This window comes from Chiroxiphia lanceolata, chromosome 2 (genome assembly GCF_009829145.1).
Source record: "Chiroxiphia lanceolata isolate bChiLan1 chromosome 2, bChiLan1.pri, whole genome shotgun sequence".
NCBI lineage: Eukaryota > Metazoa > Chordata > Aves > Passeriformes > Pipridae > Chiroxiphia > Chiroxiphia lanceolata.
In genome coordinates this window covers 76,848,009-76,865,055 of record NC_045638.1, presented here as the reverse complement: position 1 = coordinate 76,865,055, position 17,047 = coordinate 76,848,009, and the positions used below count along the sequence as shown (strand labels likewise).

The 17,047-nt window shown below is 38.0% G+C and overlaps 1 protein-coding gene across 1 annotated transcript in view; it reads right to left on the bottom strand.

The window, feature by feature from the left end:
* The window catches only part of CWF19L2 (CWF19 like cell cycle control factor 2), a 69,020-nt gene that overhangs the window by 15,435 nt on the left and 36,538 nt on the right, over nt 1–17,047 (bottom strand). Inside the window, exons 11-12 of the mRNA XM_032680223.1 lie at nt 13,871–13,996; nt 12,585–12,722 (exon numbers count right to left, since the gene is read on the bottom strand). Coding sequence (XP_032536114.1) covers nt 12,585–12,722; nt 13,871–13,996 — 264 coding nt within the window. The remainder of the gene's footprint in view (nt 1–12,584; nt 12,723–13,870; nt 13,997–17,047) is intronic.

The window sequence follows — 17,047 nt, the reverse complement described above, 5'->3', positions numbered from 1 at the left end:
GATGCAGCTTAAGACTGTGCCTTCTTGTCCTACTTTGCCTGGGAGAAGAGACCGATTCCCCACCTGGCTACAACCTCCTTTCAGGTAGTTGTAGAGTGATGAGGTCTCCCCTGAGCCTCCTCTTCTCCAGGCTAAAGAACCCCAGCTCCCTCAGCCTCTCCTCATAGGACTTCTGCTCCAGTCCCTTCACCAACCCCATTGCCTTTCTTTGGACACACTCAAGCACCTCAATGTCCTTCCTAAACTGAGGGGCCCAGAAGTGGACGCTCATGGTGCAGCCTCACCAGTGCTGAGTACAGGGGAAGAATCACTTCCCTGGTCCTGCTGGCCCCACTGTTCCTGATCCAGGCCAGGATGCCATTGGCCTTCTTGGCCACCTGGGCAAACTGCTGGCTCATGTTCAGCTTCCTGTCAATCCAAACTCCCAGCTCCCTTTCTGCCTGGTTGCTCTCCAGCCACTCTGTGCCCAGCCTGTAGAACTGCAGGGGGTTGTTGTGACCAAAGTGCAGGACCCAGCATTTGGTCTTGTTGAACCTCATATCGCTGGATTCAGCCCATTTATCCAGCCTGTCCAGGCGCCTCTGCAGAGCCCTCCTACCCTCCAGCAGATTGACACTCACCTCCAACTTGGTGTCATCTGCAAATTTGCTAATGGTGGACCCAATCCCCTCGTCCAGATCATCAATAAAGATACTAAACAGAACTGGTCCCAACACTGATCCCTGGGGGTCACCACTAGTGACCGGCCGCCAACTGGATGCAGCACCGTTCACCACCACTCTCTGGGCCCGGCCCTCCAGCCAGTTCCTAACCCAGCACAGAGTGCCCCTGTCCAAGCCATGGGCTGCCAGGTTTTCCAGGAGTATGCTGTGTGAGACAGTGTCAAAGGCTTTGCTGAAGTCCAGGTAGACACATCCACAGCCTTCCCCTCATCCACCAGGCGGGTCACCTGGTCATAAAAGGAGATCAGGTTGGCTAGGCAGGACCTGCCCCTCCTAAACCCGTGCTGGCTGTCCTGTAGGTGCTGTGTGATTGCACTCAAGATGATCTGCTCCATCACCTTGCTGGGCACCGAGGTCAGGCTGATAGGCCTGTAGTTTCCCAGATCCTCTTTCCAGCCTTTCTTATGGATGGCCATCACATTGGCCAATTTCCAGTCATCTGGGATCTCCCCAGTGAGCCAGGACTGATGATAAATGATAGAAAGCAGCTTGGTAAACTTCTTCCCCAGCTCCCTCATCACCCTAGGATGGATTCCATCTGGTCTCATAGACTTGTGAAGATCCAAGTGGCTCAGTAGGTTACTAACTGCTTCCTCCTGGATTACAGGGGGGCTATTCTGCTCCCCATCCCTGTCTACCAGCTCAGGAGGCCAGTTATCCTGAGGATGACCTGTCTTATTGTTGAAAACTAAAGCAAAGAAGGTGTTAAGTACCTCAGCCTTTTCCTTATCTTTGGTAACTATATTCCCTCCGCATCCAATAAAGAATGGTCCATTTTCCACAACCAGGATGCACTTTTGGTTTAATCAACAGAACAGCATCACAGTTTTGCTTGCCCTGGCCAAGAAAGGCCTGTAATACACAAACATTTAAACAGCAGTCAGGGAAGGCATCCAAACTTCTCTCAGAAGCCCTCTGGGATCTCATTTGGACAGCTCAAATACAGTGCAAATGTGGCCAAAACCCAAGAAAAAGGAGAGAGATCACTAACCATTCAGTATAGGGCTTTAGAAAGAAATTAGCATCTGACTATGCATACAGGAGAATGATTTGAGAGAGGGAAAAATTACAATGTTGTTATTTGCTGATTAAATCCTTAACATGATAATTACCACAAACAATATGATTGTATTACATGAATAATTTCATTATATAACATTCTGTTTATAAAATAATTTATGTCCTTTTTAATTTGTTATGTTAGTGAAGCCATCAGGCACCTGGGCACTGGGCTACTTCCTAAAGTAACTCTTGCAGATCTGTACATGGTAGACTGCAGGGTCAGTCTCGTTTTTCTGCCAACATACATTCAGACCACTGGAACTGTATCTCACAGTTTAATTTTAAACCAATTCTGCTTTTTTTATCCCACAGTAAAACCCTTGGAGTCTTATACACTGCTGGCTGCCTACACGCTACATTTGAAGTGTGCTGGGCGTTGTATCTCTTATTGCTCCCTCTGCTGCTTTCACTTGCTCTTTGGGTGGCCCTTTGGAAAAAAAAGCCCTACTTAAGAATTTAATATCATTGTGATACTGAAAGGAAATGCTAAGAGACAGAACTCCCAATCATCAGGGATTATACCTATATAATACCTCAAGTACAATTTTTTTCCCCTTCTGCAAATTTGTGGATAAAACAGGAAATTCTATTAAACACAATTAGCACGGCAACAAAAGACACGTGCATGGTTCCAGTGTTGGCTATTTTCAGCTTTTTTTGTACAGTTATTTTTCTGCTTATTTGCTTGTGCCATTTTGTATGCAACTATTGAACTTTTGCTTTTCCTGTCTTCTTGCTAACGCAATCATAGCCGGAGTTACTTCCATATAAGCTAATAAAAGTGCATCTGCTTGGAAAATTTGTGGGGAAAAAAAAGTCTATAGATTGTATAAAATGTATCAGTTTGGTTTTAAATTGTCATGGCAACACTGACGTCTTCAACTTTAAATGACAGAGTTAATATTTGTGGAATGTTGTATCATAATATATTTTGGGAAGCTGCAATAAAGGAGAATAAACTATTATTTTAGAATACAAACCTCAGAGACATAAGAATACATCTCATTACATTTAAATTTATTCAGCATTTGGTACCTATTGTTAACAACAAGATCACCTCTGAAAAGTCTTTCTGATTTCAAATAGCATTTGCTTAAGACAAATCAAGGCAGAATATTATAATGTAAACTTTATTACAACTCTGATCTCCCTACAAGCACAGACATCTACATTTGTAGGTTTAATTCAACATATAATTCAGGAAACAGGCACTTCCAACACCTATCATCCCAGGGAAAAAACCAATATTTTAAATACATAGTATCAAAAGATTTTAACATATCAATGCATAGAGTGCTTTCAAGGCCTATGTCACTGACAGGAAAAGGTTATCAGCCATGTCGATGAGCAAGGTAGTTCAGGACTACCTTTGAACAGCAGAGGTCAAGCAATAAAGAGACAACAGAGTACTGCTCAATGGTTTGTTATTTTTCTGTTATTTGAAATTAAAACTGCAGATTTTGTTATAATTAGCTAATAGGACAGATCAAACTTTATATGCAAGTCAACAAAATGAAGCGTCAACCAAACAAAATACCTTCAGACATAGAATTCTGCTATTGAAAGTGTTATTAGCATTTAACTTTACAGTTAACCCTGGCCATAATTTTAATGCCTAGAAAAGACTGTTCTGCACGTGTCTTCATTTGCAACACATCTTGTAATGCTAACATAATTCCAGAAGAATGCTTATGCACTCATTTAATATGGGCCGCAACTAGATAGTTCTTACTGTTCCCAGGTTTTCTTTCCTAATCCAGCTGTGACTGCTGCTGATTTGTTTCCAAATGCAGGAACAGCTTTAACTTTGTGTCCACTCAATATTCACAGAAAACTGTTTACTGCATTGAACTGAAATGTAGCAGTCGAAGAACAAGGTGTTTGAAATTATTTTCTCTTGGGTTTTCATATTAATTTTTTTGCAGCAAACCATGAACATGATCTCTAAGTAAATGTAAAAAACAACAGTGCACTAGAGCTCTGTTAAGAGTTTTATCATGTTTATTAAATACTGTACCAGAATGGCTTCACTATGTGAAGAAAGAGGAGAAAAAGGTTTATTACATAACAACAGTAGCAGCAAGCGTTCTGCATTTTTCACTTTAGCTTCTACATTTTTTTTCTAGACTATTATTTTGGTTCATGGTGATGGAAATGCAAAGCTGTGTAACAGGTAGGTTTGCACAGCAAGTAAAAATGATAAGGCTGAAAGCAATTTTCCATTTTACAGAACCAATGAAAGGTAACATGCAAACCCTTTTTGCAAACCTGTAATACCAGCATATCTCTTGGCTAAATCCATAAAGGAAGGTCAGCATTATTAATAAAGTTTTGTATTTTTCACTGCTTAAATTCATGTTAGGGATTGCTGCAGAGACTTTTAAATAAAAGGAGTTTATGGCCAAAATTAAAATGGCCTGATGAGCAACGCAAAATAATTATTCTCACTTTCTTTTAGTAAAACATAATCAAAAAGAACAGAAATGCCTTAGTATAATTTATACATACAAACAGAAGGTAATTGCTATTGAGGTAATGTTCTGGAAATCAGTCTCTATACACCCACAACCATCTACTGACATAAGTGAAAGAATTATATAAGTCTTAACACCATGAATTTGGGAAAATTGAACTACTTACAACAGTCAAGAGCTGAAGGAACTACAGGGTACTTAAAGCAATCAGTAGTGAAAACCCAAGACTTCACACATATTCTGTACTCTAAAACTGTAATGTAAAAAAAAAAAAACAAACCCACAATAGTTTTCAAATGTTTTGCTGACTTTTTTTAATCCTATAGTCATGCTTCTATAGTAGTAAGAACCCAAACCGCTTTCCAAGCTGAATAAAGTTAAAAGTAAAAACACTGTAACTTCTAACAGGTGGGGTTTTTTTCATTTAGACATAACAGTGAAACATGAAAGAATCAAACTTTAAGGTCTGCTTTTTTTCCATATATCAAAAAGATTAGTGTTGGAGTTTAAATTTTTGTTTGAAGAAAGCTTTTTTCACCACTGTAAATTAAAGATTTGGGCCTGTGGGATGATGGATAGAGTTAAACCTGCAGCTGCAGCTCCCTGATGGACTGAGGTTGACATGCTCCCCAGTACAACGATAAACATCTGCTCACAGAAACAGAACGGAGTGTGGAACAAAGTGGAGGTTATGTGGCCCCCCTCCATTCTAATCCCAACAGAATGAGAGAACATTGTGGTACTGAGACCATACAGTATCTGTCTGATAAGGGAGAATCAAGATGTTCTGCTGCTGAAAGTAACAACCCTGTCGAACTCCTCCTAAGGTGCCAAACCACGACAACGCCCCCCCATTAAATACACCAATCAGAAATAAAAGGTATTTATGACTAGAGACACTCAAACTCCTCCCAAATATAAAGAAAATAGTATAAAAGTAAGTTGGGAATAGGGAGAAAGTGGGAGAAGACCTCCACCGAAACTGCTGGGATCAGTCAATGGGCTGAGTCCGTCTTCTCCCTCCCCAGAGGGACGCCCTGGGTGAGAAATATACTCCATGCGTGTTAAAATGCTGCTTTTAGGAGTAGAGCTTTTGCTTGTGCTCACCCCATAGCATATTAGTTAGATTGCTTCATATCAGAGCTTGTGCTTGCTTAATATACGTAGATTGCTTTAAAATATATTTTTGCAGTAGACACTACCACCGACAACCTTTGAACCTTATTAATTTGTCACAATTTGTATTAATAAAAAGTGTTTTTCCATAAACTGTTAAAGCAAGTCCTTGCAGTTGCCAGCAGCAGCAAACACCTTGGCAGGACCCGCTGTGGTGTCCTGGCTCTGTTGAGCTCCCACTAACAAGGGAGGTTTTGGTAACCTCCGATCTTGTGAATCTGTTGGCGAAGGGTCTCCTTACAAGATGCTGACAGACTGTCAGACACCAGGCTCTCAGCTTTCCTGAGGAACCGACAACTGAAAATCTAAACTCCCACCTTTCACGTGACAGGGCCTTTTTCATTAGCTTAATAAATGTGACATAATAGCATGCATGGGGTGGCTGTGGGAGAGGCTCTATTTCAAACAGTCTGAGGTAACTGATGTCCACATCAGCCTCCTCTGAACAGAAGCCAAAAGGTAACAGGAGGTAACAGCCTCAAGCACTATTGGGCTGTATTAGAACCATGACTAAAAAAAGAAGAATGGACAAGAGGGGAATCATAAATCGGAATATAAATTTTAAATGAAGACTCAACAGGTAAACAAATAGCAAGGAGATGGCATATTCTCTCCATCTGATTTTGTGGAGCTCTTGAGAAATGAAAACCTTACAGGTGGGAAAAAGACTTAATGAGAACGAATATGGCTTGAGCACAACAGATGCTTAGTCTGTGAATCTGAGTGGGAGTCAGGTATGAGACAACATTATATAGACCTTCGCGTGCCAATGGGATTAGACAGAGGTTTTACGGATAGAGATTTTGGGTCTGTGTACTGACATTTCTTCCAAGTCCCATCTAAGAAAGTAAATCCTTTCATGAATTATATCCTTCTATTTCAACATCTCCATCTCCCTTTATAAAACTGCAGTTATGTCATTATGTTCAGAGATTCATAACAACTAGCCTGTATCTCATTTGAAATACCATTAAAACACTAAATATCAGGAAAGTAACACTCATCTAGAGCAGAGCATGTGTAAAAGCCATAAAACATGCCCGTGTGTCTTTCTTATTCCATTCCCATTTCTGAGAGCAGTGCCTATTTCCCCCATACTCAACAGCCACGTGGCTGGAATTATCTTTTTGGCATAGTCTGGGAAAGTGATAAAAGCCCTGGGAAAATCCATGAAGGAAATAATAGTGCTGCAGTCAGTTCAGACTGAGAAGATGAATGAAATTATTGAACAGAATTTAAGGGACAGGATCTCCCTTCTCCCATTCGATAGGATCTCCTATAGACTTGCAGCAGTTTCCTCCCACCGCTCTTCTGAAACACGACAGATTAATTTTTGTGGATTTTTCCACTTCTCAGATGAAGGCACAAAGAGCAATTAATTCATATGTGTCAAATTCGTGTACTATGTTATCAAAACAAAACTGACAGAAGAGATTTGGTTGCTAGACTTCCTGCTGGACATAAAACACCTTGCTGAATCCACTGAGGAGAGATGGAAAAATTTTGAAGACTACCTCTTAATGCAGATCCTCTACGTAGTAAAGGCTTATAAAGTACATAAATAAAGCATCTAGAATATCTGTGATCACACTCAAATTTTTCAGACTGCTGCCAACACTTCAACGTCAACACTGATCTTGTTATGCCGTGAATAAGAATGCATTCTACAGACATGGAAAGACATGGAAACCTCAGGATGCCTAGGAGTCTGTTTCTTAATTTAGGATCAAGAAACAATCACCATCTGGGGAAGACCATCGTATTTTGTGGTGACAAGAGCTGGGAATCACCTGTACAGAAACAGCCAAAAGTATTTCAGATCTTAACAGAGAAGAACAACTGGTATCTATGATGCTTCTTTTTATGAAAGCCACACAAAAATACCTTCAAAACCTAAATGTGACATTGCATGGGACGGAAGGACTACAGTACCATGAATTAGAATTTGGACATTGCAACAGTAATTGACAAAACATCTACTTTGAGCAGATTCTCCAGTACACTTAGCTAGTAAATAAGTAATACAGCTCAATCTTAAAAGATTATTCAAGAGCTAGGTGTCCATTCAAGAAGATTGTTCTAATAAAATAATGTGATATAGTACATCTTTGCCTAGTAACAAAAAAACCCCACATTACATAGCATCTGACCCAAAGCTCACTGAAGTCCACAGGAACTTCAGAGCCTTCTAAAACTAAAATAAAGCAGTTGCATAAGCCAGGAAACACAATACATTCATGTAAAATTATTAAGAAATTTTATCCTTAAAAAAACAAACAAAACAAGAAAGAAAAAAAAAGAAAAAAGCCTTCAGAATGGAACATACTAAACTCAGTTGCTCGTTTACCCAGTGTGATTGCTTTATGTTGCAAAATCAATCTCCAGTAAGGGTTAAAACATATGGGGGAAAGCATAAATGAAGCTCATAGAGCTGACTCTTCTGCTACATATTTGCAGCTCAGCATACCATTGTGGAAATCCTGAGCCAAAAGCCTATCTAGATTTCCCTGTTTAATATTTACCAATGGAACTGTATTTCACAAAGTTGCTATACCTTTTTTTTGCTCCCACTCACAATTAAGGCCTCCACAGCATCTCATGCTCTATAGCACAAGTTCTACAATGTCCTTCTTCACTGAAAAAGAAGTCCCAATTCACGTCAAACTCTGTCCTGTGACCACTTCCCATATGACAAACAAACCCTGTTGTTTTCTATTAAACTCTTATGCCAATTGTTCTAGTCTAGCCACTGCCTTCCCCTACCCACCCACCCACCCCCCGGGCTGAAGAAATTTTGTTTACTTAGATTTTCTTCAAATGGCCACCATTCTGTGCCTCTGACCACAAAGTATGCATTACCAGAGAGGGTAGCATTCAAGATATGGGTGCACCATGGGTGCACTACAGTAGCCTTATACACTTTAAATTGGTCCTAAATTCTTCCTTTTCACAACCTCCAAAATTCTGTTTCTCTTTTTAATCCCACCAGCATGGAGATGATGTTTGCAGACTCACAATGACTCTCAAATCAAGCATCAACAGCCTCTCGTGGTATATGCACAGTCATGGCTTCATGCAGCTTCAACAATTACCATAATTTTGCATTCATCAACCCTGACTTTCATCTGAATTTATTGCCTCAATACCTACAATGGGATCTCTTTCTGTCTATAGCATAATCTCCTGTGTCTGAGCTAGACATTTTAATTCCTTTTATACCCATAATGTCTTTCCAACAGCATTTAAAATAGAACAGATAACTCACATCACTAAAATATGTACGTCTCTCAAGAAACTCTCTAAAGTGAATCTTAAGAATCAGTTCAGATATGTTTCACAATGTTAGAAAAATTCCAGCTTTGTAGTTTGAAATTCTACAATTTACAGTGACCTCTATTTGTGACAGTCGTGCATATTTACATAACGATAACTAATTCTCAGATCTAGATGGTTTATGTATGTGTTGAACAGAAGAAATTCCTGACAAATCCACTGGTAACCTCCTTTAATTAAAAAAAATTACCATTTACTCCTGCCCTCTGTTCTCTTTTTAAAGATTGCCGTTATACCTGCCATCTTCTGTTCCTCAGGGTGAATAAAGATAACACTCCTAAGTTCACAGCTGAGCATGTCACACCTGACTTCTCTCACTTCCTCACTTAAGTGAGGATTATTCAGTTTAAGTCACTGATTATTATTCATCTCAAATTTGACTTTCATTTTAAAGATTGGATTTCTATAAATTTGAACTAAAATTAATTTTACTGACACTTAACTTGAGACAGTTTTTCCACTTATTTCATGTAAATAACGGTTCATGCAAAACAATCGCTCTGACCCCATTTATAGAGGGTATTAATGCAAATAGTTCATTAGTCTTTCTAGCATGCACTTATCTTTTCTAAATGCTCTAATTAACCCTTGATCACGTTTTCAAATACCACATTCCTGCTGGTTTCTTGCTTTCAATGAATCTAACTCCTAGTTTTTTAGTTTTTAGCAAACGCAAAATAATTACTTAAATTCCCTCAAGATAATTTTTTCCCCATTCTCATCAAAACTGCCTTCTAAGCCTGCTAGGCTCACTCTCTTTTTCATTCTCTTTACTTGGACATGAGAAGTACTTTTTAAATAATGGTTGGGTTCTTATTTTGACTTTTCTGTCAACCTCCAGAAGCTCTTTCTTCTTCTGTTCTCCCACCACTGGATTATTTTTAAATAAAAACAATCAAACAAAGTTTTATCCTGTTTTGAGAGGGTGTTCACTCCCTTAGAAGGTTTTCACCAGTGACATACATCTGCAAGCATTTTCCCCTTATGTGCTCATTTTAAACTCCCACTAAAGAAACTCTACGTTTCTTCATAATTGCTTCTTTATAGAAGTTAAATGCTACATTTCATTTTATTCTACTATATGGATAAAGAAGTTCAATTCCCAAAGTTCACCCTCATTTGTACCAAATTTGTATGTTTAAAACAGCTACATACTGTACCAGGCCATTTTCTGTACCACTCCTAGACTGATCAAGTTTTACCACTGCCCCAGAAATCCTTACAGTGCAAGTAACTAGTTCCTAGAGGAGCTGGCTACAGGTACAAGAATGCTAACCCAAGATGTTACACATACAGGATGTGGTTTTCTTTAAATTCAGTTATAGCTCATGCCTTTTAACAACAGGTACAGGTGATGAAATGGAAGATGAGGCGCCACCAAAAGGAAGTAACAGGGGATATTCAGTCTAATCCCCAATTCACATAACTATTCATAAACCAGAGAAAGATATCAGGTAAGGAGGTAGCATTAAAACCTCCAAATTGCTAAATGCCAGGAAAGTACAAGCTGCATCACTGGAAGTGTGACCTGTTCTTATTCTCTTTCTCCTATGCAGTCACTGTTGCATAGAGAATACTGGGCTGAGTGAATCTCTCATATAGCTGCTCTTGCATTACGTGTCTCAGTCATCAAGAACTTCAAAAATGATCAGCATTTCAAAATTGAATGGGAAAAAAAAAAAAAAACAGAACAAAAAATTACGAAGAAAAATTACCAGAATTTTTGCCTTTGAAGACTTACAAAACTAAATAATATAGAAATCTTTGATCTCCCTTCAAGTTTGGTAGTCTTTCTTGATTATTAATGTCAAAATTACAAAAACTAAACCAAGGGCAGCTGAACAACAGTTCAGGGCTCTAAGAGTCAAAAGTTATTTTCCATTTTGAAGTGAAGAAACTTGGAATCAATAAATATACCAATAGACAAACAATATTTTTCAAAAAGTTTAGAAAGTCCAAAAGCAAGACAAGCAAATTACTGGATAAATACACACATTTCTCAGAAAAAAAGTCTGAATGGCCTTTTATTTGCATTTGGAAAAATACAAGCAAAAAAAAATTTCTCTTTTTGAAAGCACTTCCTACTATGTCTTCATAGGGGCACTGCAAACGTTTGCTATTACCAAAACTCAGGAAGCTCAAATTAGCCTGGTTTTATTTACATATCCCTGAAAAGAGTCAAGAGCACAAAAAGCAACCCTCTAAACTGTTCAGTGGAAGCAGCCACACGAAAGCACTAAACAGAGAACAAATTGAGCACGTTAATAGTAATTTCAGAATTACATGCTGATATGGATTTACAAACTCACCTTCAATGCTCATATGTGAGTTAAAGAATTTCTTTAAAATCCATTCCGCTTACGTTTTAATATAGACATTTATACACACACCCCCCAAGCACCATTTATCATGAAAGTTATCTCTCATAACGAGAATACTTAATGGAGACAAAACAACACAAGATGAAGAAGGTCCTTGAGAAAATGGCATTTCCCTCTGTTATGCTTTTTGTCATTTGATGTGGACAGCACAAAGTTTGATTGTGTCCTTAAACTTCCATTTACTTTAAAGTGCTTGCATGACAGATATGCTGATTAATAAATGCTAACAGTTTGCACCACTGCACAAGTCATGAAGAAAATTTTTGTGTGTTTGGGTTTTTTTTAGGACAGGAAGGTAACGAAAGAAATTAAATATTGGCAACAAGTCATGTTTGTTTAACTGGACCCCAAGGGTATAATTTTTTTTGAGTATGTCAGTGGGATAGAATGAGAACTTCTACCAGAGGCAGCCGAATGAGAAGATGCATAAACCACACCAAGTTCAGATAATCTCTCCAGAAGAACTTTCTGCCAGAAGGTTTATGGTATCAAGCTAAATATTTTCTACTGGGCACTATCATGTCTTTTACAATTATTTTAAGTTCCATCTGATGAAGCCTAATTTTCAAAAATTAAAAAAAACCAACCCAAAACAAAAAACAAACCGACAAACCAAAACCTACTCTCCGGGATCCTGTCTGCCTCAGATAAATGGAAAAATAAAATTTTGTCTGTGATGATACTTAATTCCATGCAAACAATCTTTTTCAGAACCTGTTTGGTGATGCATAAAATATTGGGGCAGTAACATAGTAAAAACTGAAGTATGCTAGAGAAACCGTATGTTGTAGGTATTGGAAATCGTCTCTGTCAAACACTTGCGTATCAAGTGCAAAAAGTATGCCTTATTACTCAATTTGGATGACAGAAAATAATCATTCCATTTGGGCTGCAGTATCTGTCTGTGAGTTGGCTGCTCTTAAAAGTGGAATCACTCATGGAACCGTACTGCATAAATCTGTGTAGCCTGTAAGCATGAATTATCTCATTATCCGAGTCATCCTGATGGAAATTCATGTAGTTTGCTTCAAATCTCACTGACTCTTTTAACTTCTAGATATGTGACATTCTAAACACAAAGAAAACTGTGCTTTTCTCTGTCACTAATCTGGGGAAAATCTGCTTTGTTGGGCATAAGTTATTAGTATACAATGCACTTTAAGTGTTCACCTCAACCATGTCAAATTCTACAGGCAAAGGAACAATGCAAACACATCTATGAAGGAACTGAACACACCACATTTCCTGCATGTGTGCAGGTTTCCATCACTTTGATGACATGTTGAGGACCATATTACAATAGACTTGATTACTACTCAAGACAGTAAGAATTTTCAACCAAAAGCAACATACCTAGAGCACTCAGGCCTCATATTCTCCTTGATATTTCTAATAATGACATGTTTAATTAGAAATACACACACACAACACGTTACCTTTGATGCCATACGCATGAACAGTGAGTTCTGATCCTCTGCTGTCCTCATCTTCTCGTTTTTGACCAAATCCTTCAGGTCCGTATTATCATCATCCTGAAAATACCGTACTCTCTCTTTATCTACATGAGTAGGGACCTGGAAACAAACATATTAAAAATAAATATTTACCTAATGAGAAAGATCAGCTATAAAATTCAGATCCTAATAATTTCAACAAGTTTAAAGAATCATGAATCAAGCTAAGCACATCTGAAACAACTGGGCTGACTGCTTCATTTTATCTAAGGAAAATAATATCTTCCCCTTCTTCAACTGCATCAGTATGTATAAATAAAAATGCAGCATCTTTCCACAATCACTATATCCTTTACATCCTTAAGGTATCAGAGCTACAACATTATCTCTCAGGGAAGATGTAGAGTAATTCACTGAAACAGTTAATAAGCTCACAAAAATGAAATATTCTAAAAAGCAATTTTTATTATTGACAATTCAAAAGTTTTTGTAAAGTCACAGATACTACTAAAACACAGTAATCACAGAGTGTACTGAAAACTTGTATGAATATGGTACCTTTGCTGGGAAATGTTGCCATTTTAGACAGAGTGCACAAGAGAACAGATTTCCTTTAGCTTATGACTTAACTAAATTCTGAAGGAGCACAGGGAATGGTCATTAACACACAGCAAGATGGCATTTTCTAAAATGGAAACAACAGGAGGATGACAACAAATTCCTCGGTCTCTTATGCCTTTTGCTCCTCCATAGCAGTGCTGCAAAATGATCTGTTCTGCTAATCAAGAACAAACTTCTTGTTCCCCAAAGCACTTTCTTACAAAGATTAGGTCATAATTATTATTATCAGCAGTAGCCATTTTTTTATTAGAAGAAAAGTAAAATGAGCCCCTGAGACCTGAGTATCTTGGTAAAATCTTTCTTATTTTGGAAATATTCAGCTCTGCTAATCTTCATTATTTACATAACTTTATGGAATATAAACTACTTGGCTAAGAGACTGTGATAACTTGAAAAACCTACTTTTCCATGAATGTGCATTTTAGTAAGCTGTAAAGTGATCCCTAGGGAAATACAATCTGAAAATAAACTTAATATATGCTTAATAAATATGCACTCTAGCACTTAATTACAATCATCTTCTGAAAGAAACATTTTAGCTACCTATTGACATTCTGATAAGACACTCATTAATTATGGCATCACCAAAGTAAAACTACAAAATTATTTAATAATTACACTTTAATACTCACACTTGTAAAACTTACCATCTGTCTCTTTCTCCGTCCTCCTTTTGCCTCTTGTGGTTCAGCTGGTCCAGTCACAGGCCATGCCATTCCACTCTCATCTGTTCTGACAAGGACCACTTGTTCATCTTCTTGATGGCTTGAAGCCTGTGTCAGGTTTTAAGGCATATTTTAAAACAGATGGCACAGACAAACCACATTAAATAAATGTTTAAAATACTAAATATTAAATAATAGATTCTTCACATTTTGTGTGTTCATTGTAATTCAAAGCAGACAGCATTACCTTAAAAAGGTATTCTTTTTCACATTTAAAAAGTACAGAATATTAAAAATGTATTCAGTTAATTAAGTGCAGAGTTAATAAATACTTTCCAAAGAATCAAGTTTGTATTCTTTAGTTTTTTCTCTTACACTTCATTCCCAGAAGAAATACAATGCATATGAAGACTGAAACAGATAATATTAAATTGATATACCACACTATCTTTATAAGAGTGTATTTCCGAAAACCATCTGAAAAGGAGTTTTTCTGTGTTTAACGGTTTTTTTTCATTTCAAAACTTTGCTAATAAACTAGCCAAAACCTTAGCTATTGGTTTTCAACACATTCCATCAGATCACACTTTTGTTTCCTGTCATTTTTAACACAGTGTAATACTGAGATTTTTTAAATATTGATTGTAGGATATGCAAAATAGGAAATACAAAGAGCTCAACACAAGTGTCTCTCTCTATGGTGATGAAGAAACAGATAAATAGATGTACATTTATTATTTAGGTCAAGTTAAATTGTAGACTGAGGCAGAAATGACAACATTTAAATCATCTGTTTGTGTGCCAAAATATATGGAAATAATAACAAGCATTCACCTGACCTATGTCAAATAAGTCATTTGCTTTTGGATGGTAAACTCACTCAATCTCACATAAATTGCACGTCTTTAATTACAGCTTCTACATACCAAAAGAAACTTGGAAATCATGAGCAGGGTAGCTTCTAAACTTAAACCAAAGTCTTGAGGTGCTGGAGATGTGAGGTAAGAGGCACACATAAGACAGGGCAACAAGAGAAGCTTTCACACATTTACCCTTGATCCTCAGGGTGAAATAGAACTACCAGTTCATCTGCTGGAAGAGCAACTCAGTAGGGCACAAGCAGTACAGATTTCAAAAGCACTGAGGACAAATGCCAAACAAATTAACTAAGAGTGCTCTTCTGAATTTTCTACTCATAAATTTTTAAAAAAATAGCCTAATCAGGGATGTGGAAGTCAGTCACTCCCTTGGCTACAGCAACAAGATAGTGGAGCTTAAGATTCTAAGGAAAGTGAGTAAGGCAAGAAACAGAATAAAGGAAAAACAATCCTGGATTATAGAAAAACGGACTTCAATTTATTCAGGGATCTGCTTGGCTGGATTTCATGAGCGATGGTCATCAATGTCAAGGTGTCAGAGAAAGCTGATTGATCTTCAAGGAAAACCCCCACAGAGGATGAGAAGGGACCATTTCATCTGCTATCCCCACTTGGCTAAATGGGGAACTTCAAACAAAACTCAGAAAGCAATAAGGAAGCTTACACAAGGTGAAATCTGAGAAGTTACCCAGGAGGACCCCAGAAGCACTTTCCAGGCATACAGGCATAGAATAGAAAACCACAGCTGAAGACGAAACTAGCAAGAGATGGAAAAAAACAAAAAGGGATTCTATGAGCATATTGGATATTCACCTACAAGCAAGGACAACAGAGCTCTGCTGTCGAGAGAGGAAAGGCCATGAAAGAGGTTAAGACACTCAATATCTTTGCCAGTCCTTACCAGCAAAGTCTGCCCTTGGGCTTCTCAGGCCTCAGTGCCTACCAGTAGAGCTTGGAGGACAGAAGTATACCTGATAGAAGGATCAACTTGAGGCCCAGGTAAGCAACTTGAAATATGCCAGCTTAGGGAGCTAGATGGGATGCATATATCACATGGGAAAAGAGGTCTCTCCCAATCACATCTGAGGAGTAGCAGTGGATGCTCTTGGAAAAAGGTAAATGTATACAGTCATCTTCAAAAAAGTAAAGAAGAAACACCTGGGGAACAGAATGACCACCTTCACCCCAGTCACACAAAATATTACAGAACCAGTTCTCATGGAAGGCCCTTCATAGGGCCCCCATTTCACAGAGGTGTTCTCAAACTTACCTAAAGATATATATATACACACACATATGAAGAAAAGGCAGAAATTCTGCACCAGAAAAGTATTTAATTTTCTAAAATATTAAGAATAATTAAAAAAATATTTTTAAAGCCTGAGAACTTCCTGATTACTCTCCAAAGATGTTTAGTTAAATCAGATGATCAAATTAGAGCACATAATGGGGTCACTACTAAATCTGATGATATTAGGACAGCCTTTGTCAACTCTTATAAACAACTGTATTAATCTCAATTTGAAGCTATTTTCTACCAGACTGCTTTATACCTGCCATCTTTGACTAAGCAAAGCTTATCCCAGAAACCCAAATAAAGTCTGAAAAATCTGTAGATACTGAAGTATGATAGTTTCAACGGTTTAATTACATTTTTCCAAGAAAAATCTATCTTTCCAAGCTGAAGAAGGTAGAACTTATGGACGAAAAAGCTGCCTAGGTAAGCCAAAGTTCTCTCTTCAGTTTGGAAGCTGAAGACATAACCACAGATATTGCAGTGAAAACTCAAAAATCCAGAGCATTGCTAATTAGTTTGAAATGAAACAGATCTTTCTAGAGGAAAAACACCACCTTGTCCCAAACCTACAATGCCCACGTGGCCAAACAGGGATCCAGCAGCTCTCCCAAGAGGACTGGTCAAATCCACACATGGGGCAGCAGGTAACAGGAGTTCAATGAGTGGAAAGACATGCCTGAGTGAGGACTTCACATACACAGGACCCCTCAGAAATGGTTACTTGTTAGATTATTCACCAACAGACATTACAACAGCAGTGCTTCAACAACGACAAAGAACAGTAAACATCAGATTCTTAAGTCAACTTACAAGCATCTAATTCCTTTTAAAGTCATCCACCACAAGATTTGTCTTCACTAAAATTCTTAAAATACAGACATTTCAAAAAGGAAAGTGCAAGCTGTTAGTTTCCAAAAATCAATGGAATTCACAAGGTGCTCTACATGTCGGACTTTTTTATCTGCCTTTGAAGACGGGCTCCAA